The sequence below is a fragment of the Salmo salar genome, chromosome ssa23 (assembly GCF_905237065.1).
Source record: "Salmo salar chromosome ssa23, Ssal_v3.1, whole genome shotgun sequence".
Taxonomy (NCBI): Eukaryota; Metazoa; Chordata; class Actinopteri; order Salmoniformes; family Salmonidae; genus Salmo; species Salmo salar.
This window is the reverse complement of record NC_059464.1, coordinates 28,560,791-28,588,445: the sequence shown is the minus strand read 5'-3', so window position 1 is coordinate 28,588,445 and position 27,655 is coordinate 28,560,791. Positions and strand designations below refer to the sequence as shown.

The following is a 27,655-nucleotide window of genomic DNA, read 5'->3' as shown; positions in this document are numbered from 1 at the left end:
AACAGTTACCGCCTGTATATAGCCACGCTATTGTTATTTACTGCTGCTCTTTAATTATTTGTTATTCTTATCTCTACTTTTTGGGGGGATTTTCTTAAAACTGCATTGTTGGTTAAGGGCTTGTAAGTAAGCATTTCACTGTAAGGTGCCTGTTGTATTCGGCGTGTGTGACAAATAACATTTGATTTGAAAGTATCAGAATCAACCAACAGGAAGCTCCACGTTTCCGAGTCCGGAGTTTTCCGATAGGCGGGTTCACAACAACATTAGAGCTTCGGAGGCAATAGAACGCGGAAGTAAATTTACAATAGTAAATGAGCTAAACCAAATCGAAAAAAGTATTGTATCTAGTGTAGGCCTATTATTCTCATAAACGTAGCTATAATTTATACGTTTAGTAGATTTAGTGAAGTGACGCTGGAGTATTATGAACGCGGAATTGGAAGCTCAGGAAGATGAACTGCTGGCGCTCGCGAGTATCTACAGTCAGGAGTTCAGACGGGCTGTTTCAGGATTGGGTGGGGAAATCCGGGTCTCTTTGGACCTACCTCGGGACTTCAGTGTGATTGTCAAATCAGGTTTGGATTCAAATAATAGTCATTATTTTATATTTTATGCAAGTCACCTAAACTCACAATTTAGAAACCGTTATATGAGTATTGAATTATTCTGATCTCACTACCAGTTTTATTGCAGCCTTTAATTAGGTTATGCTACAATATAAATTGACAAAACATATATTCTATACTCAGGGTATTCTAGTAAAGCAGATGAATGGTATCCAGGCTTCTTTTGTCTTTATTGTGATACCAAGGTGACAAGCACAGAGATTATGTAATATCTTTCCTCCCTCCTCTGGTGCTGGCCTTCGACCTACCTTTGGATTACCCCTCCACCTCATCACCCGAGTTTATACTGAGCTGTAAGTGGCTCTCCCATAGTCAGGTATGTTTAGATCAAAAATGTATTCAATACTGTGAAGTGTATTGAGACATCATTTGTGTATTGAGACATCATTTGTATGTGTAGTAATCATTGATTAATGTCTCAGCTCTCAGCAGTGTGTAAGCATTTGGATAAGATATGGGAGGACACTGTGGGCAGTGTGGTCCTCTTCTACTGGGTCCAGTTCCTCAGAGACGACCTGCTTGACTTCCTGAATATCCGGCCACCGCTGGAGATCCCTGTCAATGACCAGGGCCAGGCCAGTCCATCTACTGAGGGCAGCGAGGCTGGAGACTCTCAGGGGGAAGCAGAGGGCAGTGTAGTTGAAACCTCTGATAAGGCTGCAGTGTCCCTGGACACAAGGGCCCTCTCAATGTTAGCCACAGACACAGACCTCCTGGTGCATCTGCTGGACTATGATGAGAGACAGAGGCTGAGAGTGTTCGAGGGACAGGCATATGACTGTGGGATATGCTTAATGAGCAAGTTAGGCTGTAGTCAGTACAGAGAGTGCGGCCATATTTACTGCAACGAATGCATGTCGGAGTACTTCACGGTCCAGATCAGAGACGGGAACGTCCGTGGCCTTACCTGTCCGGAGCCTGAGTGCAGCTCCACAGCTACACCCTCACAGGTAATGAAAAACTGAAGTGAATAGATGTTTATTCTAGAGATCAAAGTTGAAATACAGTTTCTTCAGTAAATATCTGAAGTTAACCTGTGTGAAACTGCTATTCTACACTATGTGGAAACTAAACCCAGAGAATGAACTGTTGTTTAAGGTGAAGCGGTTGGTTGGGGAGGAGTTATTCACACGTTACGACCGCCTCCTGCTCCAGTCCACTCTGGACCGCATGGCTGACGTGATTTACTGCGCCCGCAAGGCCTGTGTTGCCCCAGTGGTGCTGGAACCGGACACAACCGCTGCCCTCTGCCCCTCCTGCCGCTATGCCTTCTGCACTATCTGTCGCAAGACCTACCATGGCACCTCCCACTGTAAACTGAGGGAAAACACACTCCTGACCTCAGGCTCTGACTCAGCTGCTGAGTCATCCTATGCAGGCGTACCTCAGACAGAGGGTAAGAGAAACCATTCAGTGTAAGTTATATGCAACCAAATGAACCACATGCATGTCTGTTGATCAGTCACACTTTCGGAGCCTTGGTGCTGTGTGAAAACCTACAATGAAAGTGTATGATTGTGGAAGGTAACTTAGAATAGAATGTTTCAATAATTCTTAAAGAAATAATAAACACAATTAATGTATTTGAGATGCTGTGCCTCTAAGCACTGTCATGGCATTTTAAGTATCCAATGTTTAGCTCTATCCACTGTTGAGTCATTCCAGGTTGCTTTGGCTCAATCAAACTCTTATCCCAGCTTGTGCGCCATTTTCTGTGTTTGTCTGTTTCTGCCTGTAGCTGGGCTCCAGGGCCTATGGGAAGATTATGCCTCAGGCAGTGAGGAGAGGAGAATGTTCCTGGAGAAACGCTATGGGAAACACATTCTCAACACAGTGGTGGAGGAGAGCCTGAGTGAAGGCTGGAAAGGCCAGAACAGCAAAGAATGTCCATCCTGCCGTGCCAACATACAGGTAAGCCTGAGCTCTATAACCAGCCTATTGTACCTTTGACATGGCATGGCTTGACATCATCCTCGTAACCAGTGTCTATCCTCTCATTACAGAAGAACGGTGGCTGTAACAAGATGGCCTGTTTCACCTGTGGTCAGTACTTCTGCTGGGTGTGCCTTAGTATCCTGGACAAAAATAACCCTTACAAGCACTATGAAAACCCTAACACTGCCTGCTATAATGCCACATTTGACTGACCGTAAGGTTGTGCTACTGTTTGATAACCCTGTGCATGTTATTTTACAGCTCAAGTTCAGATCAAATCATATTTATAGTCAATGCTATCAGATTACTACATGAGCTTTCTAAAATCTTAGGCATGTAACAAAAACTGCTGCTCAAACACCTTAACCCATTTGTTTCCTGGTGCACCTAAGTGCAACTCAACCAAGGTTATGGATGAACACAATAAAATATAACCTCTCAGAAATGCAGGCTTTTTCAGACCCTTGAAAAGTGCTTCTTACAGTTCTTTAACACATTTAAAGCTTTCTTTAAGATTTACCTCAGTCTTTGGCCAAATATGCAGTCAATAATGAAGCTTCATTCTATGCTACAATACAGTGTACATCAGGGCTCTCCAACCCTGTTCCTGAAGAGCTACCGTCCAGTAGGTTTTCACTCCAACCCTAATCTAGCACACCTGATTCTAATAATTAGCTGGTTGATAAACTGAATCAGGTTAGTTAAATCTGGGTTTGGAGCAAAAACCTACAGGAGGGTAGCACTCCAGGACCATGGTTGGCGAGCCCTGGTGTACATTAATAGCTTAAAAATAAGAATGTTCTCTGTGTAAAGCATCACAACAATAAATATTTTCAAAAGTCTAAAACGTAATTATTGATGGATTCTTGCAGTATCTATATGTCATTTTTTTAATGTTTACAACAATTTCTCTGTAATAATACATTTTTATGACCTCTGGATTCTCGCAGATTCAGGAATGGCTGAAGAATTGCAACATTTACCTGGAGCTAACTCTGCAAATAGCACTGCTGGGTGATTTGAAAAGTCATAGTCAATTAATCAATAATATAATAATACTCTTAGCAAAAAATATATATATTTTATTTACAATCTGTAGAAATTATGAGAATAGAAAGGTTCAGAACTTTTGTGAAACTGCACAGCACAAAAATATATGGCAAATAGAAATCAAAACTGGATGTTGTTCAGCGATAGATGGGAGGGGTTGAGGATAGCTGAAGGATGGGACTAAAAACAAACAGAAAGATAACTAATGTAAAATATACTGTGTCCGTAAAATGTATATAGTATGTATAAGCTAGAAGTAGAAGCCTAATTGTTGTTGTCCATTAGTTTACTACAATTAGGGGAGGAGTGGAAGGGTTAGGTGAAAATAATAAAGGAAAATATATACAAGTATGTATATATATACATATATATATTTAAAATAATATATATTTATTAAAAATATATATATGTGGGATTGGAAATGATGCAGAGAATTACATTGATAGAAGCCACAACCTATCTGCAATGTTAAGCTGAACTACCACCTAAAATATATATATTTTAAATAATCTGGTCAGACAAGATTAATGATAGGAATGCAGTCATCCCTCCATTTCCTTACCACGCAGGGAGGAGGAGCTCTACCTAAACTGGATAAACAGGAGATGAGAGTAGATAGCTCCAAACGACTTCACTGACATTGACCTTAAAGGTTTAGAAGAAAACAGACAGGATAAATTGCACTTATCAGAATGGGTTGTTACACTGCACTCATTGCTCTTCTGTTTATCCTTCACACTGTAAATGGACAGACTACTACAGGTAGGTGGAGCACACATACTGTAGATTAACCTTTTCTTACATGAAAATATACAGTCAAGGACTTCAATACAAAATGTCATGTTAACATTTTTGTCATTTTAGTCTTGTACTGTACACTGGTTATCCCATATCAACGTGAGAATAAAACATTCCTAAACTGTACTGTTGATAATAAATACGACACAAATAAATTGAATAGGCTTTCCAGTCCATTTATATATTGTTTTGCAAAACCTTTCTCAACTCTTCTGCATGAATGACTCCAATTTGTCTTGCTGTTTGTCCTCTGAGAACAGCAATTCCACCTTCGAGCACTACTGGTCCACCATTGAGCTCAGCAGCCCCACAGTCAAGTGGGACTCCTGTCCAACAAACGAGCTCAAATTATCCACTGTCAAGCTCAAGAGCCACTTCATCCTCAACAACTTCACCATCAGATACAACAGCTTCATCAGTTGGTATAACACCCTCGTCAACAGATGTTACACCCTCACTGATTGGTGCCTCATCTCCAGTGTCAAACACAGACAACCCTACATCTATTGCAACAACTAAAGCATCAAGTTTGACGCCTCAACAGCCAAATGCAACAGCTCTGCCATCAAATGTAACAACTCCATCTACCAATACAAGCTCTCAGAGTGCATGGACAACTCTGGCCACTACAAGCACTTCATTCAATACCACTCAATATCACTTGGGTAATTTGTCGACACCATTTCCTGGGATTAGTGGAACTAGCCCAGTTCCTCTGGTGGCTTCAAGTAAGTTTCTCTGCAATGCATCAAATAAGATAAATTATGAATCAAATCCTGCTGTAAACATAACTACCATATACTTGAATTATTGTCCCATCATTTTAAAATGTTCCTTTTTTGAAAATTCTGAATAAATGATAACCGATTACAGAATTTACATTCAGTAGCAAGGTAAAGTACACCTGTCCTTTTAACATTTTTTCATACTTGTTTTTATATGTTTGCATTCTAGGGAGATGTTCTTCAAATCCACCTCTGTGTTGTCTTGGGCTCAACAGTTCCTGTTTCAGAGGGTGCTTCTGTGATGTGGCCTGTATAAGGTTGAAAGATTGCTGCCCAGACTTCCGGACTACTTGTGTGACAGGTATAGCTGAGCCATTGTTTTATCATCTCTGTTTTTATGGAGGCCCTTAATCACTAAAAATCTTGAAATTGTAGAAACTTCAAATTGTAAACATGCTACTTGTGTCTGAGGTGGCATCATTTACTGTCTTTGTTTAAAGGTTTGCAGATTGGATCAGCCACGGTGTCCCCAGTCTCCAATGCAACCAACGCAACCAATGCAACCAACGCAACCAATGCAACCAACGCAACCAACGCAACCAATGCAACCAACGCAACCAACGCAACCAACGCAACCAACGCAACCAATTCAACCAACGCAACCAATTCAACCAACGCAACCAATTCCACTTCCACATCATTCCCAGTGTTCTCATTTCCAGGTTCCTTTAGTTTTCTTCTCTACCACATCAAAATGTGATTTTTTTAAAATACATTTTATCAAGGCTTTACAGTCAACCTTCCTGTTCAATAATTTATGTTTTTCCAATCATCCTAAAGGAAATTGTTCTGCACGGCCGGCCTTGTGCTGTAAAGGCAGCAACGTGAACTGCTTCAGAGGGTGCTTCTGTGACGAGGTTTGTCAGACTCTAAATGACTGCTGTCCTGACTATGCCGATACCTGCACAAAAGGTCAGAACCCTTGATCCCTCTTTTTTAAATCATTAACAGTTCGAGCGTACATGATATGTTTGATAGTATTTTGCTCTGTACCTATTTTGGGAAACACCAAAAACTGGAACTGAGTTTCAGTGTCACAGGACACCAACATCGAAGAGGGACGGTTGAGAGATTATTATACTTTTTTGCCATTAACTCAAAGTATGTCATATTGTTTAGACATTCAGAAGGTGATTGGTAGTGGAAAGATATCCATTCTTGCTCCACCCAATTCAACTGATGCGTCTCTTGAAGTGTCTATTCAGAATGTAAGTACTACTGCTTTCTCTTTACCTATCTCAACACTCAGAAACAACAAATGCTCTACTTACATATTACATTTTAGTCATTTAGCAGACGCTCTTTTCAGAGCGACCAACGCGCTTAACTGCTAGGCTGTCTTCCAGGGTGACATAGATCAGAATCAGTCATAGAAGACCGGAAAGACTTGATTTGGGAACCTGCAGAAATATGTAGTTAGGTTGCATTGATCTCTCACTTTTCACTTTGTCTATCTCCCTGTCAACAACACCTTCCTTCTCTACCTCCTCCTTCTCAGGCTGCATTACAGCTGCAGGCCTATCTCAAGGCAACATACACTGAAATCAGCTCCTTCAGAATCATCAAACTGAAGAAGACCGGAAAGACTTAATTTGTAAATCTGCTCAAACACATCAGAAATATGAAATTAGGTTGCATATTTCTTTCTCTCTGTGTGATGAAACTAAACAAAATTGATTAAATTACAACATAAAGCACTTGTAATAGATACTTCTAATGTATATCTGGTTTGATGGGTACTATGTGGGAGAACAATAATATGTTCATTGTATTGGTCGCATACACATATTTAGCAGGTGTTATTGTGGGTGTAGTGAAATGCTTGTGTACAGAGAAATGCTTTGCACGGCTGTCTGTGGATGAGATGTGTCTTTAATGTAATTTCTCAAATAAATTGTCAGACTTATAGGACTAAACATTGAACATGAAATGAATCATACAATAATGTTCCTCCCTGAACAAGCAGGAAGTTGCCAGTAGAGGTCATAGTAACCCAGTTTTCCATTGCATGATGCCTTCCTTGCCTTTCTCCTGTATAGAATAAACCACCTTTCTTGATCTGGGTAGCATCTTCGGTTTTACCAGCAGGGGTCCCCACTCCCCACTGTACAGTAGTGGACATTTTTAATATGCCAAAAAATGGCTTCTCATCTCAATATCCTGAAACTCTAGGACACCACCAATGTCTGAATGTTAATGTTACAATTCAATAACTCAGAGTTCAATTATTAATTTACCTTTGTATCCAGGGATATTTGTGTTGTGTTTGTCTCCACTGACAGTGTCTGTCACATTTGCCCAGTGGGCCTATATTGACACAAACCTAATGCAATTCAATTGGTTAATTTCATTGATCACATTACACACTCATTGTATTTCTCTCGTGAAGGAATGTAAGGATCTAGTCATGTATCATCACCTACTATCCTAAACCATCATGGTTACAATCTTCCTGCTCCATAAACAGATGAGATAATACTGTTGTGATTATAGTGCAATAATGTGGATAATGCTTTTAGTGATGAAGGCATAGACCGTTAATGTTGCCATAATGAAAGACAGGACTAACGGAAAATGTGTGTGACGGAGACTCTTGCTGTCTGTCGCGCGTGTGATGGAGAGAAAATTAGATAGAAAGTGGTATCTAAGATATTTAGTTGGTAGGAACATCGGGGAATCGATCAGATAAAACAAAAGTCAAGAAGTAAACAAAGCAAGTGTTTAACAATTCAACTGTAGCGCTATTATGTGATCGTGCATTTGAGAGAGGAGGAAGGGAGGGGCTAGAGACCAGGAACGTACTGAATTGGATGACACCGTGCGGGCGCAAGAATAACATATAATGGAATTAAAGGAAAATTAGATATTCTGATTAATCAAAATTGTTTTTTCTTTTTTGGAATACAAATCTGTCGGCTTGAAGCTTATATTTTCGAAGTTGGACATCTACTTTAGCCTGCAAGTATCGGACATTTTACTATGATGCGGGGCCCTCGCTGTGCAATGATAAAGGCTCGACAGTAGCCTTGGACAATGTGTTCAAAACGTCTGATGTGTATTTTGCCGAGGAGATCCTGTTAGAATATGGCCAAATCTATAGGAAGGTGTCGGTGTGCTTCTAATCGAAATAACGCGCTCTTCCGAGCTGATCCATTCGAAATTGGTCGATTGTAATTGTATAGGTCATCTCTCCATCCTTGTCTGGTACGTGGCCGCCGATGATGCCTCTTTTTCTTTAAAGAACAGCTGATATAATGTGGACTAGGCAGTGTGTAGCCAAATGTTTATGCATTATTATCACAGTGTAGGCTGTATGAGATATCGATCTATTATGGTAGTGTGTTGTAGGCTAACTGATCAGCTTGCACAATATAAATAAGAGCAACCATGACAGTAATGAATTATGATAAAACATGTATTATTATTATTTATTAATTATTATTTATTAGCAGCAGGCGTTGTGGTATTACTAATATTATTATTACTGTCGTTATTAGTTGTAGAATCCAAGTAATGGTGGCTGTATAGTTATTTGTCTAGGCCTAGATAAGCGTCATCTCATAAATATGTCTGCTATGATACCGTTTTGGCATATTCTCATTCTCTAACTTATCTGCCGAGTTACAATAGGCTACAAACCAAAACAGTCAGGAGAATCAGAGCTTAGAGGCCTGGTCATGAATAAGATACTGTTATAAAACATATAAATGCTACGAGTCATGCAGTATGCCACTTACAGATTCCCCTGGAGCTGCATCACAGCTCTTCAGGAAAGCCTCCAGGCCCTTGCTAGGTGTCCGGCTTATTAGAGGAAGATGTATGCTCACTGCCTGGTCACTTCCTGGAATTGATCTCACCTTCTCCAAGGAAATGGTCTGCTCATCTCTTAACACAAGCTTGTACTTCCAAAGCTGCCTGCAGCAGCCTATGTTTGGAGAGAAGGCAGTGGAATCTGCCTAATAAAGGCTCCTCAGTATTTCAGTATCTTCCTCAGGAGCGTCATGCACCAAATATTTTATAGGGGGCACGAAGTAGAGGCCTACGTGCAGTTGGAGGGGAGGGGGTGTTTTCGGAGAGAATTTAGCATTATCAAACACCTGAAACAGCTTTTTCCTGCAATCTAGAGCCATAATCATTATGCCTAATTCTATTCAATTTAAATAAATAAATTAGGCCCTAATCAATGGATTTCACATGACTGTGCATGGGAGCAGCCATGGGTGGGCCTTGGAGGGCATAGGCCCTCCACCCACTGAGGAGCAAGACTTTATTACACACGGAAATACTCCTCAGCACCACCACCCCTCTCAAACAATCCCGCACGTAAAGAAGCTGGATGTGGAGGTCCTGGGCTGGCGTGGTTACACATGGTCTGTGGTTGTGTGGCTGGTTGGCGGTACTGCCAAAATCTATAAAGCAACGTTGTAGGCAGCTTATGGTAGAGAAATGAACATTCAATTCTCTGGCAACAGCTCTGGTTGACATTCTTGCAGTCAGCATGCCAATTGCATGCTCCCTCAAAACTTGAGACATCTGTGGCATTGTGTTGTGTGACAAAACTGCACATTTTAAAGTGGCCTTTTATTGTCCCCATCACAAGGTGCAGCTGTGTAATAATCATGCTGTTTAATCATCTTCTTGATATGCCACATCTGTCAGGTGGATGGATTATCTTGGCAAAGGAGAAATGCTCACTAACAGGGATGTAAACAAATTAGTGCACAACATTTAGGATAAAAAAAGCTTTTTGTTCGTATTGAATATTTCTGTGATTTTTTATTTCCACTCATGAAACATGGGACCATCACTTTGTTGCATTTATATTTTTGTTCAGTGTAAATATGCATCTCTGCAAAAATCTGGGTAAAAGATTGAAAGGAATGTGAGTCTTATTCAGCAGGGGTGCAACTTTGGGACATTCTGAAATTGCATTGTTGTCCCCTCCAGTTTTATTATTGGAATGTGATACAAAACTAGGCAACTGTGTGCTTTAGGACCATGCGGACGCCTCCGAGTGGTCGGGTAGGCTGCTTGGAGTGTTTATCTGACTGGATAAAAAATAATAATGATCATAATTAAGGTTGTGCCCCTGTTATTCAGTACATTTAGTTATTGCTTGCTTTTCAGAAGTTTAGCAACCTTGACAGCAGGCATGCCAGCTAAGATAGACAAGTACTCTAACGATTGATAGCCTGAAATGACTTGGTAGCTAGTTATGAGGTTGGAAGATTGGGAACCAATCTGGCTAGCTAAAGCCAACTTCATAAAATTGCTGCTAGGTGGCTAGTATTACAGAGAACCCACAAAACATTTTTGTTTTATTTATTTATCAAGAAGGAATCAATAGGCTGAAGAACTTGATCAAATTAATTTACAAACATACACTACATGACCAAAAGTATGTGGACAGACACCTGCTCGTCAAACATCTCATTCCAATATCATTGGCATTAATATGAAGTTGGTCCCCCCTTTGCTGCTGTAACAGCCTCCACTCTTCTGGGAAGGCTTTCCACTAGATGTTGGAACATTTCTGCCGGGACTTGCTTCCATTTAGCCACAGGAGCATTAGGGAGGTTGGATACTGATGTTGGACAATTAGGCCTGGCTCGAAGTCTGCGTTCCAATTCATCTTAAAGGTGTTCGATGGGGTTGATCTCAACAAACCATTTCTGTATGGACCTCGTATTGTGCACGGGGGCATTGTCATGCTGAAACAGGAAAGGGCCTTCCCCAAACTGTTTCCACAAAGTTGGAAGCACAGAATCGTCTAGAATGTCATTGTATGCTGTAGCATTAAGATTTCCCTTCATTGGAACTAAGGAGCCTAGCCCCATCCCTGAAAAACAGTCCCAGACCATTATTCCTCCTCCACCAAACTTTACAGTTGGCACTATGCATTCGGGCAGGGAGCGTTCTCCTGGCATCCGCCAAACCCAGATTCATCCGTTGGACTGCCAGATGATGAAGCGTGATCCCTCACGCCAGAAAACATGTTTCCAATGCTCCAGAGTCCAATGGCGGCGAGCTTTACACCACTCCAGATGACGCTTGGCATTGTGCATGGTGACCTTAGGCTTGTGTGCGGCTGCTCGGTCATGGAAACCCATTTCATGAAGCTCCCGACAAACAGTTCTTGTGCTGACATTGCTTCCAGAGGCAGTTTGGAACTCGGTAGTGGGTGTTGCAACCGAGGACAGACGATTATTACACGCTTCAGCACTCGGCGGTCGTGTTCTGTGAGCTTGTGTGGCCAACCACTTCGCTGTGGAGCCGTTGTTGCTCCTAGATGTTTCAACTTCACAATAACAGCACTTACAGTTGACCGAGGCAGCTCTAGCAGGGCAGAAGTTTGATGAACTGACCTGTTGGAAAGGTGGCATCCTATGACGGTGCCACGTTGAAAGTCACTGAGCTCTTCAGTAAGGCCATTCTACTGCCAGTGTTTGTCTATGGAGATTGCGTGGCTGTGTGCTCGATTTTATACATCTGTCAGCAATGAGTCTCGCTGAAATAGCCAAATCTAGTTTGAAGGGGTGTCCACATACTTTTGTATATATAATGTACCTCATGCAAGTCCTGTCCATCATGCGTAGCTAAAATATCTTATGGGACACGTGCCCTTGGGCCCCATATGGGAAGGATGCCTCTGCTCTTGTGATACTGTATTGTAACCTCACAGCCAGGCTGGCAGCATGCAACATTAGTACTGATACTTGCATTTTATTTATGGGCTCAGGCAGATCATTTTGAGTTCAACACAGCAGATATTGTAGACAAAATTATATATTTAACCAGTTTCCTCTTCCCTCTCTAACCCTCCATCTCTCTCTTCTCAGTCTGCCGGTCTCTCTCTAGGATCTCTGTCCTATTTGTGCGATGGCCTTCTCCTTTCTGGCTTTCCTGATCTTATCTGTCCACACTCTCCTATCCATTGGCTGCCCAGTGGGATGTCGCTGCTACAGCTTGACTGTAGAGTGTGGCTCTATGGGCCTCCGGGACATCCCCTCACATGTCCCACCCTCCACACAGGTTAGCCATGATGACTCAATATGTCTACCACATACATCTGTTTCCTAGACCCACACACACATAGGCCACCACGCCCCACACAATATAGCCAGTCTTGAATTATCCATACACTTATCTTCTTAGAGAGTTTACAGAGTTTACAGGGCGGCAGGTAGCCTAGTGGTTAGATCGTTGGGCCAGTAACTGAAAGGTTGCTAGATCGAATCCCTGAGCTGACAACGTAAAAATCTGCCGTTCTTCCCCTGAACAAGGCAGTTAACCCACTGTTCCTAGGCTGTCATTTTAAATAAGAATTTGTTCTTAACTGACTTGCCTAATTAAATAAAGGTTAAATAAAGATGGTGTTGTGCTCTCCCTGATCTTTGTACTTCTGCTCATCTATTCCATTTAGACCATCTTCCTCCAGGACAATGCTATCGGTCAGATCAATCTATCTGACCTCTCCCAGCTGGGCCTTCTGCACTGCCTGTATCTGCAGAACAACAGTATTGCAGCACTGGAGCCTGGGGCCTTCCAGAGCCAGGGTAATCTTCTGGAGCTAGCCCTCAACGGGAACCACATCCACCTGATCACAGGAGACATGTTCAGGGGCTTGGAGCACCTCCGTATCCTCTACCTGGCAGGAAATGACATCACTCGCCTACAGGACTATACCTTCAGAGGCCTACTGGTCAGTCCCTATATTATCAGTCACTCAAGTTAATGTTTTGCTAAATCAATGCTTTTCTTTACTGTTCCCTTCCTCCCTTGTAAACAGACCATGTTTGTCCAGATAGTTGTCTAGACTTCAACCTCAACACAACAATCAACGCATCAACGTCAATGACTTCCTCTACATTATATCACTATTCATTACTAATAATGATTACAATCCCTGCTTCCGTAGCGTCTTCAAGAGCTTCACCTGCAGCAAAATAACATTGAGATGCTGGGAGACCAGGCTCTAGTTGGTCTGTCCTCTCTTGCCCTCCTTGACCTCAGCCGGAATAACCTGCACACCATCGGCCCTGCCACCCTGCGGCCCCTCGTCAGCCTGCAGGTGCTGCGTGTCACAGGTAAGGGGAGCACCAAGAGAGAGGACATGGGGTTGGGCTGTGGAACCATAAAAGAAGCATACAGTAAATATACTGCCATTGTTCTTAAGCTAGAATTACCTCCTAACTTTGTCTTAATTGTGTCATTGTCCTGTCACATCCTTTTTCATCCTCTTTTGTTGACTTGGCCACACCCACCCATCACATGATCATTTCCTACTGAAGACAATCCGTGGCGTTGCGACTGTGCCCTGCACTGGCTGCGCAGCTGGATCGATGAGGAGGGCCAGCGCCTGCTGAGCTCGGCCGAGAGACGCTTGGTGTGTTCCGAGCCGCCCCGCCTTTCCCACCTCAGCTTGGTGGAGGTGCCTCTCAACAGCCTGGTGTGTATCCCCCCTTTGGTGCAGCTGGAACCACGCCGCCTGGCCGTGCGCCTGGGTGAGAGCCTACGTGTCTCCTGCCATGCCTCTGGTTACCCCCGGCCACAGGTCACCTGGAGGAAGGCGTCCCAGGGCAAGGTGCAACTATCCCCGCGGGGGCTGGTGCAGGATCTGGGCAGTGTAGGGAGCGTGGGGGCTGAGGATGTAGCACACCCAGGGCGGGTGAGACTCCAGAAGGAGGATGGGGAGCGCTTCGATCCAGACACGGGCAGTGGAATGCTTTTCCTCAGCAACGTGACGGTGTCTCACGCCGGGGTGTATGAGTGCGAGGCCTGGAATGCTGGAGGGGTGGCCCGTGTGACCTTTCAGCTAGCAATCAACTCCTCGTTCTCTTCCGGTTGGTCCCCCGCCTCCTACGCCCCATCCTGGCCTCGTCTGCGCGCCAATCGGCCAACATCGTCAGACGTGAGGCGAGAGCCCCTGTACGCCCTTGGCAGCATGGCCTTCAGCACGCTGGGAGCTGCTACACAGACTGCCATCGCCATAGGGATCTCCCTACTGGCTCTCACTGCCCTTCTCCTGGTGGCCATGATCTACAGCCGACACCGCCATCGGCAGAAGGACACAGATGACAAAGAGGAAAGCATCCTGTATGTCAATGATTACTCAGATGGACCAACAACCTTTGCCCAGCTGGAGGAGTACCGCGATGAGCGCGGGCATGAGATGTATGTTCTTAACCGCGCTAAACCCATCATCCCACCTTCCACCACAGCTGATACCACCACCCTGGGGTACCAACAGCAGGAGGCACTGTCTCCCACAAAGCCCCAGATGGAGCCCGATATACGGACAATGAGAAGGATGGCAGGGGAGGGCGTGGAGGCAGAGACGGTGACAGCCGAGTCAGAGGGCTTGTTTCTGAATCACACAGGGTTGTTCCTCGACTCACAATTTGCATATGAGATCCACTGCTGAAGGCCCCCAGGAGGACGTTCACTGTGAGCTAGCCCAGAGTGCTTAATGTCACTTTTCAGATGGATGTCCCTCTGCTGACCAAACCTCTAGACTGCAGATCAGATGTGACAATGAGAGTTCAGATTAATCATAAATCCTGATTGCTCTGGTTCCAGAGTGACAAGCTTGAGCAGCAGTGAGATATAAAGACATACCAGGAGAGGTGCCGTCGTCAACCAAAACCCCCACTGTACTGTACCTTACTGTGAGCTGAAAAAATTTGTCTTGTCTCATGTTGATTAACTCCAACTTGAAACTATAGTTACCATATTATGGAGAAACCATTAGTGGAGTGAGTCACATGTAGTGGAAATAACCTTATTATGATTCTACTGTTTTACATCAACTAAACTGTGTTAGGCGCCTAAACAGGCTCCCTTGGCTGAACGCTGAGAGGTTGAGAATTTAATGAGTAATGTGTATCGTAAGTCTATCATAAAATACTTCTTTGTGACAAACTGATCTACCCAGATCCTCCATTTTCTAGTCTACAGCCATTGTCTTCGGTCAGATGGCGTCATTCTAACGCAACACACGTCAGTGCAGACGGCCGTCGCGCTGACGTAAGACAATGGTCTACAGCATAATATTCCTTCCAAAGATGTCATCAGTCAAACAACGGTATACAGTCAAACAAGCTCTCTCTCCTTCAGGTCCTGTTCATTTAATTACAGTGCCTTGCAAAAGTATTCATCCCCCTTGGCATTTTTTCCTGTTTTGTTGCATTACAACCTGTAATTTAAATGGATTTTTTTATTTGGATTTCATGTAATGGACATATACAAAATAGTCCAAATTGGTGAAGTGAAATGAAAAAATTACTTGTTTCAACAAATTACAAAAATGTTAAAACGGAAAAGTGGTGCGTGCATATGTATTCACCCCCTTTGCTATGAAGCCCCTAAATATGACCTGGTGCAACCAATTACCTTCAGAAGTCACATAATTAGTTAAATAAAGTCCACCTGTGTGCAATCTAAGTGTCACATGACCTATCACATGATCTCAGTATATATACACACACCTGTTCTGAAAGGCCCCAGAGTCTGCAACACCACTAAGCAAGGGGCACCACCAAGCAAGCAGAACCATGAAGACCAAGGAGCTCTACAAACAGGTCAGGGACAAAGTTGTGGAGAAGTAATCATCAGGGTTGGGTTATACAAAATTATCTGGATCTTTGAACATCCAACGGAGCACCATTAAATCCATTATTTTTAAAAATTGGAAAGAATATGGCACGACAACAAACCTGCCAAGAGAGGGCCGCCCACCAAAACTCAATGACCAGGCAAGGAGGGCATTATTCAGAGAGGCAACAAAGAGACCAAAGATAACCCTGAAGGAGCTGCAAAGCTCCAGAGCAGAGATCGGAGTATCTGTCCATATGACCACTTTAAGCCGTACACTCCACAGAGCTGGGCTTTACAGAAGAGTGGCCAGAAAAAAGCCATTGCTTAAAGAAAAAAAATAAGTAAACACGTTTGGTGTTCGCCAAACATATGGAAGAAGGTACACTGGTCAAATTTAGCTTTTTGGCCATCAAGGAAAATGTAATGTCTGGCGCAAACCCAACACCTCTCATCACCCTGAGAACACCATCCCCAAGTGAAGCATTGTGGTGGCAGCATCATGCTGTGGGGATGTTTTTCATCGGCAGAGACTTTGAAACTGGTCAGAATTTAAGGAATGATGGATGGCGCTAAATACAGGGACATTCTTGAGGGAAACCTGTTTCAGTCTTCCAGAGATTTGAGACTGGGATGGAGGTTCACCTTCCAGCAGGACAATGACCCTAAGCATACTGCTAAAGCAACATTTGAGTGGTTTAAGGGGAAACATTTAAATGTCTTGGAATGGCCTAGTCAAAGCCCAGACCTCAATCCAATTGAGAATCTGTGGTATGACTTAAAGATTGCTGTACACCAGCGGAACCCATCCAACATGAAGGAGCTGGTGCAGTTTTGCATTGAAGAATGGGCAAAAATTGTAGCTCCCTCCAGTAACCACGAGCACAACTGTTCCTTGATTTTAACTGCCGGTTTTATTCTGTAGTTTTAGTCAGAATGATCACCTCTGTGAGAACTATAAAGTAAATGAAAATATAGTTAATCACTCTTACAACTTTCTTGTCTTATGAGTAATTTATTAGCTTGATATGACTCTGAAGTGCTTACATACATAAAAACAGTTTAGCCAGAGATATAACAGTATCAGGTTAAACACATGAATAAAGGAAAAATACCTCATTGGCTGTTTATTAGAGAAGGGAGGAAATCCAAAACTTCACACTTCTTATTCCTGGCATGAATTCACGCTTCATCCTTAATTATTATAACGTTACCATCATAACATACACGTTTCAACTGTTACGAACTACACCCGAAGACATGAAAAACCTAGCTAACATAGCGTAGGATTGCCTTCACTCCAAAAGTGTCTTGCTACGATATAAATCTCCGTTACAACAGTTCTTAGCCATGTAGTTCCGCTTGTCTTACCATGTCCCCCGCATAGCGAACACGTAAACAATTCAAACAAAAACAACGACATAGACTGACAGGTTAATTGTCAGTTATAAAAATCCCAGTGGCCAGATGTGCCGAGCTTATAGAGACATACCCCAAGAGACTTGCGCTGTAATTGCTGCAAAAGGTGGCTCTACAAAGTATTGACTTTGGGGGGGGTGAATAGTTATGCATGCTCAAGTTTTCTGTTTTTTTTGTCTTATTTCTTGTTTGGTTCACAATAAATAATATTTTGCATCTTCAAAGTGGTAGGCATGTTGTGTAAATCAAATGATACAAACCCTCCAAAAATCTATTTTAATTAGAGGTTGTAAGGCAACAAAATAGGAAAAATGCCAAGAAGGGGTGAATACTTTCACAAGCCACTGTATATTGTGGACAAAATATATATAAAGCAAAATGTCAACGTGCATGAACTGAAGATGAGGAGAAGTATTACGTTTGAGGGCATTATCAGAAATCATTCATCTCTTATAACTTTAAATTAATACTTTTTTAAATCCATGAAATTACTGTAGGGCTCAGCTTTATGATGAAAGTGTTTTTGTCGCTTGTACTTCAACATGTTTTTTAGTTGACAAAACAAGGCCTAATGTGATTCAATGTAGATTTTTTTTAAAATAAAGTGTTCAATAGCTTTTAGCAAATTGTATTTCCAGTATACCTCAGCATAATTAAACTTGTTTCAAAATAGTCTGGTAAAATGTCAGTGGTCCAGGCAGCACAAGACTACAGTAGATTATGGCATGTGCTGTAAGCTGCACATATAGTGCATACATTTTTGCAGTACATTGCTGTATGGCACTCAGTTGGGACTATTTACTGAAATTCCACCAAAAACGGCCAAATCCACAAAAATATTACCATTCATTCAAACTGTGTCATTGTCATTCAGATGTTGAAAAGTATTTGTTTGAAAGAGGAATTGCAGTGCACAACAGCTCAATCTTCCCCCAGCCGCTGTACAGGGAAAGAGTGGTAGCCCATCGCATACTGGTGTGGTGATACTGATGATTTGTCGCCTCAGATGGTTTGTTTACATATCAGGTTGGGATCATTAACGTGGCAGGTTAGGTGAATTAACGCTGCAGGTTAGAGAACTAACGCAGTAGGTTAGGTGAATTAACGTAATAGGTTAGGAGAATGAGGTTCATTTTAGGAAAAGGGTTAGGGTTATGCTTAGCTACAATCCTAGTTGTCAACAACTGTTGTCCAAGACGCGACCAGTAGATAGCGCTGTTGGCCAACGCCATCTTTCAACAACGATAGAGACGTTAACAAACCATCTGTGGCGACAAATCATCAGTATATCATAACACTGGACATTGGTGTGTTTGAGGCGGGAAGAGTGAGAAAAACCGTGCAATCTGTTATTAAAACACTGGATTGTCCCCCCCCTCCCCTTGTAAAACTGAATTTCAAGCTCCTAATTTCAGATGTTTTTAATGCATTTATTTAAAAAATGTATATATATTTCTGGTTTATATTTATTGTGTTTTATTCATTTTCCAAATAAATACAGTTAGGAAAATGGTCTCTGTTGATGTTTCAGATGGAACTATATTGTACTCCTTTTGTCTACTTGCCCATTTGTCCAAACATGTCTAAAATACAATGCTCCATGTAGCCTAAAATTCTCAATTAACCCAATCCCACAATGTAAGGAAATAATGGAGGCCCAAAGCCTGCCATGAAATTAGGACAATTATTCATTTATTGCATGTAAACTGATTTTGATTTCAACGCAAGAGTAGGCCCAAGTGAAGTGTTTATTTTGCAGTGCGTGTTTGATTGATCTGCCCCATGTTGAATGGGCACATAACAGTCAGTTTCAGACCACAATTCATGACAACATAATTGGAAGTCAGCATGGTCCGGTAAACGCACCGGTGTGCGTGGGACAAAAGACGAATAGGCTACGGAGATATTTGGATTTCATGAAGGGGCATGTATTTAATTAGGTTCTATTTATAGAGCAAACGCAAAGCGCGCCAGCAGCGAGAAGAGAGGAGACGTGCACTCGGATATACTGTACCTATCGACTTCTATTGATCAGGATTTTGTCAATATTACGATATGCCTAGCGTCTTTCGCAAGGCATACACAGGAATCTCTTGGAACACTAACCTCGTGGTCTCCAAATTGTTGTATATCTGAATTGTGCATTATAATGGGGCCTTTTGGCTGTCTTGGGGGTGTGGACTGCCTTGAGTGATCATCATAAATCCTTAATGAATTTGAGTAATTATTGTCTGATTAATAGTCATGCTGATTCTTAAGGAGAGGAGTCCTCTCACAGAATTTAATAGAATATATACACATAATTTAAGATAGGTAGGCATTTATAGGCCTAAGGGTGCTCTAAATTAGATTGTTTAGATTGAACATAATTATGTTAATAGATTTAGGCAAAATTTGAACTGGACATGTTGAGTCAAAATTATCCCATTTCCTTGCTTTCAGACATGTCTGAAGCTGAACAAGCTATATAATAGGATAAAATGTAAACATTGATCAATCAGACCAGAGCACAAAGGTCATTTGAAAGGTTTAAGAAATTCCACTCACAAGATCAATGAGAATGGATTCAATTTAGAAGGTGATGGGTTGTGCAATTCTTGTCTTTTGTCTCTTTTCATGCAAACATCCACCCTTCCCAGGAACAACCACTCAGAGCTGGAGAGGCATAAAGTAGGTGGACATTTTGGACAAGCAATTCAGAAGGAGAGAGGATCTGCTACAGTCATGATTTTGACAGAGGACATAGAGATGGACCTGTTTTCCTTTATAGGCATGTTTGCTGTGCCAACAGCAGTAATTCCGCAATGCCGACAGGAGACAACGGTAGGTAACGCAGCCATTGAGGCAGTTGAACAGGTCAAATCAACCTCTGATCCTCTATGATTTAGTGTTATTGATCAACATACTACTGAGTCTGACCATGGTTAGGTTCAGTTACATTTCAGATTATACTTACTCTGCATCTATCTCTCTCCTATAGAGACAACAACCTGAACACCCCCTAGTACCACCGTTGGAGGAAGATTATATAGAACCACCTAAACAGCAGAGGGAGACTGTTACACCTGCAAAGATTGAGAAAGAATATATACCAAGGATTACAAACAACACCTTTGAGAGCATTGAGATCGAAATGGAGATGTTTCCGCCCTCAGGCTTGACTGAAAGTGATGTGGTGGAGATCACTCCAGATGACCCCTCTGTCATGTCCAGGGTAAGGACCCCAATCATTGTGTCGTTTATGACCTTTAATTTGCATGCCTGCAAATAAATCCAAGGAATGTTACATTTTAAATACAATTATTTTCAATGTTTATATCTTGGATGATTTGTGAATCACACACTCAATTTAGAAATTAGAAATCTAGAATATGATACATTTCATTCCTTTTATTCAGACACCAGAACCAGTTGTCCCAGTTTCACCAGAACCGATCCGACCAAGCAAACTGAAATGGCGAAGAATCACACCAGGGAAGACTTGTTTGGTGGTTAAAGATGTGATCTGCCTGCCACAAGGCCACTACCTGGCTCAGGAGGACAGGCACAGTGTCCCCAGAGGCCAGGAGAGGGACGAGCTCGCTGCCATGGGCCTCATCGCTAGGATAACCATAGACAACTCCTGGCTCCATCATGAAATGGAGAGCCGCCTTGCCTCTCTGTTCAGGTGCCGCTTCTTAAGTGGACCTGAACAAAGATTCACCTTCACATACCTTCAGGTGATTACAGTGGAGGATCAAACACTTGGCATACTAACTCTGATACAGCACCACTACTGATTGCGGGACGCAACTACGCAATGGTGCATATGTACATTAAGTACCTTTGTCTCTGTGTCCCTACCTGCATTCTGATTTAATATGTAAACTGTATTTTTCAGTGTCTGCAGGGCTCTCATGTGCTGTTTGTTCCAGACACCCCGCCACAGTTCTCCTGGAGTGGGGAACAGGTGTTGCGGATAGCAGGACATGGCCCCCTTTATATTCTCAGTCACTATGATTTCATGAGCTTTGAGGTAAATGGATAATAATGAAAATAATGAATGTGATTTATCTTTTATTAAATGTATTTGCTGTGTAATCATTGGAACATTTATGAAGTCTTTGTTGTTGTTATTCCATAGATAGAATATGAGTGGCCAACAAACAGCGCACCAGTAATTAACAGGTATGTAAATGACATTCGAACTGGATCTTTATCAATGTCAGTGCAATTTAATTTTCATGACTCAACATGGCATTGTGTATATATGATCTCAAGCGAACTCATAACAAAACACTTTTCTGTTGACTTAACCAATGCACTAATGCCCTCAAATGTTTTTAATTTAGTCATGATTTCTTGATGGATGACAATGAGGATAAGGAGGAGGAGAGAAGTGTAGAGTCTCCACTGCCTGTCACCACTGATGAGGAGGTAAGCTTGGTATAACATTTGGTAAAACATGTAGAATTCTGTATCTTTACAAGATAGTTTTTATGTTTTAGGTAATTTCGGACCTGGTCACCATCCTCCAAACATACAGAGAACAAAACTCAATGCCTGACATCCAAACACACATGTATGTGAGGCGGAGAGACATCTTCAGAAGTGCACTCAAGGTGATGAGGAAGAAGTCATTCTCCATCAAGACAACTCCTCTCTTCCACTTCCTAGGAGAGGATGTTGATGACTATGACGGCCCTATGAGAGAGTTTTTCAGGTGAGTTCTTACTGCTCTCCCTTTTCATTTACACTATACAATATATTTGGTTGCCCCCTTCATAACAGGAAATTATTTTGTTTTTCACTTTGACATGCCCTAATGCAATTGATTCCTTTTTTTCTAGACTCATCATGTTAGAGTTGCAGGAGAGCGGTATCCTGGAGGGTCGCCCGGGGCATCTGCTGTTTGCCTACGACCAGGCTGCCCTGGAGGAGAGGAGGTACTACGCTGCTGGAGTCATGGTGGCCTGGTCTCTGCTGCATGGCGGTCCTGGACCATGCTGCCTACACCAGTCCCTCTACCAGCTCATGTGTGGCCAAAGCCCTCCCCTGGAAGACTTCAACTGGATGGACATCTCTGATGTGGATGTACAGATGAAACTGCAACAGGTACAACACAAGACAATCAAATCACTACCAACCTTTTCTTTGTTTTGGTGTACTCAATCCCTGTTCCTAGCGGTACTGGAGCGCCAAGTCTAGGTCCAAGAGGCTTCTAAACAGCTTCTACCCCCAAGCCATAAGACTCCTGAACAGCTAATCAAATGGCTACCCAGACTATTTGCATTGCCCCCCCCCCCCCCACCCCCCTTCTACGCTGCTGCTACTATTTGTTATTATCTATTTATAGACACATTAATAACTCTACCTACATGTACATATTACCTCAATTACCTCGACACCCCACATTGACTCTGTATCGGTACCCCCTGTATATAGCCCCGCTTTTGTTATTAACTGCTGCTCTTTAATTATCTGTTATTCTTATCTCTTACTTTTTTGGGGGTATAAAACTGCATTGTTGGTTAAGGGCTTGTAAGTAAGCATTTCATTGTAAGGTCTACACCTGTTGTATTCGGTGCATGTGACAAATAACATTTGATTTGATTTGATTCTGGGTTTGTGATTGATTCTTTTTTATAGGTCAAGAATTGCACTAGCATCCAGAGTTTGACTCCAAACCTGTGTGAATGGATTGCAGGTTGTGGAATTCCTGATATCTACAGTGCCGAAATCAAAGACATGCCCTACATCTATACCTGGGTTTTAAGGCACTACATTTATCACAGGTAGGATATTATTTATTGGTCATAGGATCTTAATTTGATCACTATTTTGTTGCTGAGAATTATCTTGCACTGCTCTCTCCAGGGCTTTAGGTCGCCATGCTCTCGCGTCTCAGCCTGACTGACAGGTTTCCCGTGCCTCAACAGAGGTGACCGGTCTGCTCCTGATCCCCGGGATCGTCATTTTGGTCAGCGTCCTGCGGCTGGAGCCCCGCGTCGGGGAGGGGTCCTGTCACGTGTGCGCCCTCTAGGTTACCAGGCTGGTTGTTATGGCGCACACCTGTCACCATCGTTACGCGCACCTGCTCGTCATCACTCACCTGGACTCCATCACTTCCCTGATTACCTTCCCTATATATGTCACTCCCTTAGGTTCCTTCCCCAGGCGTTATTGTTTCAGTTTCCTGTCTGCATTGTTCGTGTTTCTTGTTTTGTTTATTAAATGATGTACTCCCTGAACTTGCTTCCCAACTCGCAGCGTACTCATTACAGATGGCTTAACCACCCATCAAGCAACATTATGGACTAAACGTTAAAATCCTGTTGATGCAGGATCATTCTGCTGTGCCAGTATAGGTCAAATTAAGATCCTACATCGGTATATTTTTTGAACACCTATTCAACATTTGGTCATCTTGCTTTTCCTCTGCTCTTACGATCATATGGAATGAAACTATACGTTTGGTTAATATCACTGCTTGCTTTTTTTTGCAGGGTGTCAAGCATGATCTCCCAGTTCACAGAGGGTCTGAACAGCTGTGGTGGCCTGTGGGATATCATCAAGGCCCACTCTGCAGCCTTCATGCCTGTCATGACCAGGACAGAACACCCTCTCACCCTGCAACAGTTCAGAAGTCTGTTTGAGGTGTCGTGGAGTCCTCTGGAATCAACCATAGGCCTGAGGAGACCACAGTCACCTCCTGGGAGAGATTTCTGATCATGGTCAACGGTAGGCTGGGTATTTTCTGTTGCGTTGTATTGAATATTTCTAGAATTAATTCATTTTCGGTCAAGGTTCATACATAGATCTAGATCACCATAAACGTTTTCCACTAATTCCTGAGCATAGCAATACAAGTATGTACATTAAAATGTACGTTTAATATATTCTCAGATTTTCTGTTCTTGCATCGCTTCTCAGAACACCAGACTGCCTTGTCCTTTGGAAATCTACTGGCCTTCATCACAGGGGCGGATCAGATCCCTCCTTTGGGATTCCTAAGAAATCTCTGCATCAGATTCTACGACCAAGACCAGGGAATGTTCAGTGTCTGTTTACCACATGCCTCTACTTGTACTTTGGAGCTCTACCTTCCCCGAGGTATGGCCAGTCCTGGTGGGTTGAAGGACATGCTGACAAGAGCACTGCAAGAATCTTTAGGATTTGGAAACATTTATGCTGACAGTTCAGCTTTGAGCCAATGATCAATCCAACAAAAAACTATGTGGGAGAAATCGAAGCTTGAAAATGTTTGATAGATTAGGTAATCAATAATGCATGGTTTACCAGTCTAGGTGTTTTATTTGTTCTGCAAATTGTCATTTTCTAAATTACTATTGAGATTCTCAGCTATGGGTACAGTACGTACTGAAGGAGATTGCAAGATAAGGGCTGAATATTATTTCTGATATGCAGTTAATATGAAGGACATTCAACTGAATGTGTCAATGTAACAGGGTCTAGCACATTTCCTTTTAATCTGGAAGTTTATTTACTTAATATTCTATGTATTAATATTTTAGATATGCTAAACTCAGTCATTTTTGTCAAAATGAATTAAGACCAAGACAGTGCATATTAAGTCATCAACAAATAGTATTTGGGAATCATTTGAAAATAGAATAACAATACATTGCTAATTTTGATTATGACAAAATTGAGATGTAATTATGCATTGTAGAGATCATGTTGGTCTACAAAATGTGACTTAATAAAATATTTTTGATAACATGAATTAAACTGAAATTAGCAATATTTAATTGATTTAAGGGCAGCTACTCACAAATTAGAGGATTAAATCATAATTATATCTTAAATGCCATCTTTATACACTGCTGGTAGAAAGCCTAGATATTTTACTGTCCAAAAGATACCTTCATGGTGTTACTACTTTTATGTACAGTTCCTTCAGAAAGTATTCAGACCTTGACTTTTTCCCATTTTGTTACAGCCTTATTCTAAAATAGATTAAATTGAGGGGAAAAACTATCTACACACAATACCCAATGATGACAAAGCAAAAACTGGTTAAGAAATGTTTGCTAATAAAATATATAATTTACATAAGTTTTCAGACCCTTTACTCAGTACTTTGATGAAGCACCTTTGGCAGCGAATACAGCCCTTCTTCCCCAATTGCTCAGTTTGGCCGGGTGGCCAGCTTGGTGGAGTCTTGGTGGTTCCAAACTTCTTCCATTTAATAATGATGGAGGACACGGTGTTCTTGGGGACCTTCAACGCTGCAGAAATGTTTTGATACCCTTCCCCAGATCTGTGCCTTGACATAATCCTGTCTCAGAGCTTCCTTTGACCTCATGGCTTGGTTTTTGCTCTGACATGCACTGTCAACTTTGGGACCTTGTATAGACAGGTGTGTGCCTTTCCAAATCATGTCGTCAATTGAATTTACCACAGGTGGGCTCTAATCAAGTTCGAGAAACATCTCAAGGATGATAAATGGAAACAGGATGCAGCTGAGATCAATTTCGTGTCTCATAGCAAAGAGTCTGAATACTATTTTTAATACCTTTGCAAAAACTCTAAAAACCTGTTTTCGCTTTGTCATTATGGGGTATCGTGTGTAGATTGCTGAGGAATTGTTTTTATATAATCCATTTTAGAATAAGGCTGTAACTTAACAAAATGTGGAAAAAGTCAAGGCATCTGAAAACCTTCCGAAGGCACTCTATTTCACTGTGATCTGTGTTCCATTCACTCGAGCATGGAAGAACTAAAATCAGAGGAAACTGACACAAACTTAAATCTATTTTCCCTATATTTATTCATATCATTATGGACAGGAAGCAATTATTACGATCAAAACGTACCTCTTTAATAAGTTGGATGACTGTTTCATTGTCTAGTTTAACAGTGGAGGACATATTGAATGTTGCATATGCAACATTTGTGAAGCCTGTGGAAGAGATTAAGACAATGAGGAACAAAATCCTTACATTTACACAAGTTTTGATACAAGTAGGGGGTATTTGGAAGCCTGTTACCAGTCTGTTGGTTCCATCATGCCACTTCTTGTCATGTTTGGCATGTAAGGAGTGGTATGTTGGCACAAACAGATCAGGGAAAAGGCTAGGTATTTGGGGGCTTGATTCCCAAAGCATCCAAGTATGTTATACACTGACCAAAAATATTAACTCAACATGTAAAGTTTTGGTCCCATGTTTCAGAGCTGGTCATGGGTGCACCTCTGCCACACTCAAGGTCCTAAACGATATCTTAACTGCCATCGATAAGAAACAATACTGTGCAGCCGTATTCATTGACCTGGCCAAGGCTTTGGACTCTGTCAATCACCACATCCTCATCGGCAAACTCAATAGTCTTGGTTTCTCAAATGACTGCCTCGCCTGGTTCACCAACTACTTCTCTGATAGAGTTCAGTGTGTCAAATCGGAGGGCCTGTTGTGCGGGCCTCTGGCAGTATCTACGGGGGTGCCACAGGGTTCAATTCTTGGGCCGACTCTCTTCTCTGTATACATCAATGATGTCGCTCTTGCTGCTGGTGAGTCTCTGATCCACCTCTACGCAGACGACACCATTCTGTATACTTCTGGCCCTTCTTTGGACACTGTGTTAACAACCCTCCAGATGAGCTTCAATGCCATACAACTCTTCTTCCGTGGCCTCCAACTGCTCTTAAATACAAGTAAAACTAAATGCATGCTCTTCAACTGATTGCTGCCTGCACCTGCCTGCCCGTCCAGCATCACTACTCTGGACGGTTCTGACTTAGAATATGTGTGTAACGTCCGTTGTTGGAATGAGACCAAGGCGCAGCTGGTGAACCAGCAAAAACCAAAACAAGAAAGCAACACAACGAACGAACAGTTTCGCAGGCTACTCACAGCAATGCAAAAACAACTTCCCACACCAGACAGGTGGAAAAAGGGCTACCTAAGTATGGCTCCCAATCAGCAACAACAATGTACAGCTGTCCCTGATTGAGAGCCATACCAGGCCAAAATACAGAAATACAAAACATAGATAGGGAACATAGAAAGAACATAGAAATAGAAAATATAGAACACACATCAAAACCCCGAAACACACAAAACAAACACCCCCTGCCACGCCCTGACCAAACTACTATAACAAATAACCCCTTTTACTGGTCAGGACGTGACAATGTGGACAACTACAAATACCTAGGTGTCTGGTTAGACTGTAAACTCTCCTTCCAGACTCACATCAAACATCTCCAATCCAAAGTTAAATCTAGAATTGGCTTCCTATTTCGCAACAAAGCATCCTTCACTCATGCTGCCAAACATACCCTCGTAAAACTGAACATCCTACCGATCCTCGACTTCAGCGATGTCATTTACAAAAAAGCCTCCAATACCCTACTCAATAAATTGGATGCAGTCTATCACAGTGCCATACATTTTGTCACCAAAGCCCCATATACTACCCACCACTGCGACCTGTACGCTCTCG

At 42.2% G+C, this 27,655-nt stretch overlaps 3 protein-coding genes across 8 annotated transcripts; all 3 read left to right on the top strand.

Annotated features, from left to right (window-relative positions):
* Nucleotides 1–235: 235 nt before the first annotated feature.
* On the top strand, nucleotides 236–3,609 carry LOC106584348 (E3 ubiquitin-protein ligase RNF14). 4 transcript variants are annotated; one of them, XR_006761464.1, is made up of 7 exons: nucleotides 236–578; nucleotides 815–945; nucleotides 1,052–1,579; nucleotides 1,728–2,044; nucleotides 2,368–2,540; nucleotides 2,633–2,672; nucleotides 3,515–3,594. XR_006761464.1 is itself a non-coding variant. In XM_045705938.1 (7 exons), exons 1-7 carry the CDS (start codon nucleotides 428–430, stop codon nucleotides 3,580–3,582), a joined length of 1,389 nt encoding a protein of 462 aa, XP_045561894.1. In that variant the 5' UTR covers nucleotides 236–427; the 3' UTR covers nucleotides 3,583–3,609. The 4 variants fall into 4 exon arrangements, 2 of the variants coding, with proteins under 2 accessions (XP_045561894.1, XP_014025035.1); XM_045705938.1 differs by having other exon boundaries at nucleotides 1,728–2,025; nucleotides 3,515–3,609; XR_001323729.2 differs by lacking the exon at nucleotides 3,515–3,594 and having other exon boundaries at nucleotides 2,633–2,920.
* Nucleotides 3,610–3,807: 198 nt separating this feature from the next.
* On the top strand, nucleotides 3,808–16,031 carry LOC106584347 (leucine-rich repeat-containing protein 24). The gene is made up of 11 exons (XM_014169557.2): nucleotides 3,808–4,376; nucleotides 4,673–5,140; nucleotides 5,367–5,498; nucleotides 5,638–5,859; nucleotides 5,978–6,109; nucleotides 6,317–6,405; nucleotides 6,696–8,401; nucleotides 12,037–12,229; nucleotides 12,621–12,899; nucleotides 13,116–13,284; nucleotides 13,489–16,031. Exons 8-11 carry the CDS (start codon nucleotides 12,077–12,079, stop codon nucleotides 14,619–14,621), a joined length of 1,734 nt encoding a protein of 577 aa, XP_014025032.1. The 5' UTR covers nucleotides 3,808–4,376; nucleotides 4,673–5,140; nucleotides 5,367–5,498; nucleotides 5,638–5,859; nucleotides 5,978–6,109; nucleotides 6,317–6,405; nucleotides 6,696–8,401; nucleotides 12,037–12,076; the 3' UTR covers nucleotides 14,622–16,031.
* Nucleotides 16,032–19,804: 3,773 nt separating this feature from the next.
* LOC106584346 (uncharacterized) lies at nucleotides 19,805–24,935 on the top strand. Of its 3 annotated transcripts, none has more exons than XM_014169554.2 (11): nucleotides 19,806–20,032; nucleotides 20,190–20,423; nucleotides 20,608–20,928; nucleotides 21,090–21,224; nucleotides 21,333–21,376; nucleotides 21,541–21,625; nucleotides 21,697–21,911; nucleotides 22,039–22,303; nucleotides 22,838–22,983; nucleotides 23,695–23,929; nucleotides 24,122–24,935. In XM_014169554.2, exons 1-10 carry the CDS (start codon nucleotides 19,826–19,828, stop codon nucleotides 23,915–23,917), a joined length of 1,875 nt encoding a protein of 624 aa, XP_014025029.2. In that variant the 5' UTR covers nucleotides 19,806–19,825; the 3' UTR covers nucleotides 23,918–23,929; nucleotides 24,122–24,935. The 3 variants fall into 3 exon arrangements, with proteins under 3 accessions (XP_014025031.2, XP_014025029.2, XP_014025030.2); XM_014169555.2 differs by having other exon boundaries at nucleotides 24,095–24,935; XM_014169556.2 differs by lacking the exons at nucleotides 23,695–23,929; nucleotides 24,122–24,935 and adding an exon at nucleotides 23,066–23,681 and having other exon boundaries at nucleotides 19,805–20,032.
* Nucleotides 24,936–27,655: the final 2,720 nt, after the last annotated feature.

Bases quoted from the DNA above. Each gene is read 5' to 3' on its own strand.
- LOC106584346 (XM_014169554.2), top strand. From the start codon at position 19,826: ATGCAAACATCCACCCTTCCCAGGAACAACCACTCAGAGCTGGAGAGG. The intron at 20,033-20,189 runs GTAGGTAACGCA...TCTCTCCTATAG, and splicing joins AATGCCGACAGGAGACAACG to AGACAACAACCTGAACACCC. The intron at 21,912-22,038 runs GTGAGTTCTTAC...CTTTTTTTCTAG, and splicing joins CCTATGAGAGAGTTTTTCAG to ACTCATCATGTTAGAGTTGC.
- LOC106584347 (XM_014169557.2), top strand. From the start codon at position 12,077: ATGGCCTTCTCCTTTCTGGCTTTCCTGATCTTATCTGTCCACACTCTC. The intron at 12,230-12,620 runs GTTAGCCATGAT...TATTCCATTTAG, and splicing joins ATGTCCCACCCTCCACACAG to ACCATCTTCCTCCAGGACAA. The intron at 12,900-13,115 runs GTCAGTCCCTAT...CTGCTTCCGTAG, and splicing joins ATACCTTCAGAGGCCTACTG to CGTCTTCAAGAGCTTCACCT.
- LOC106584348 (XM_014169560.2), top strand. From the start codon at position 428: ATGAACGCGGAATTGGAAGCTCAGGAAGATGAACTGCTGGCGCTCGCG. The intron at 579-814 runs GTTTGGATTCAA...TGTGATACCAAG, and splicing joins CAGTGTGATTGTCAAATCAG to GTGACAAGCACAGAGATTAT. The intron at 2,541-2,632 runs GTAAGCCTGAGC...CTCTCATTACAG, and splicing joins CCTGCCGTGCCAACATACAG to AAGAACGGTGGCTGTAACAA.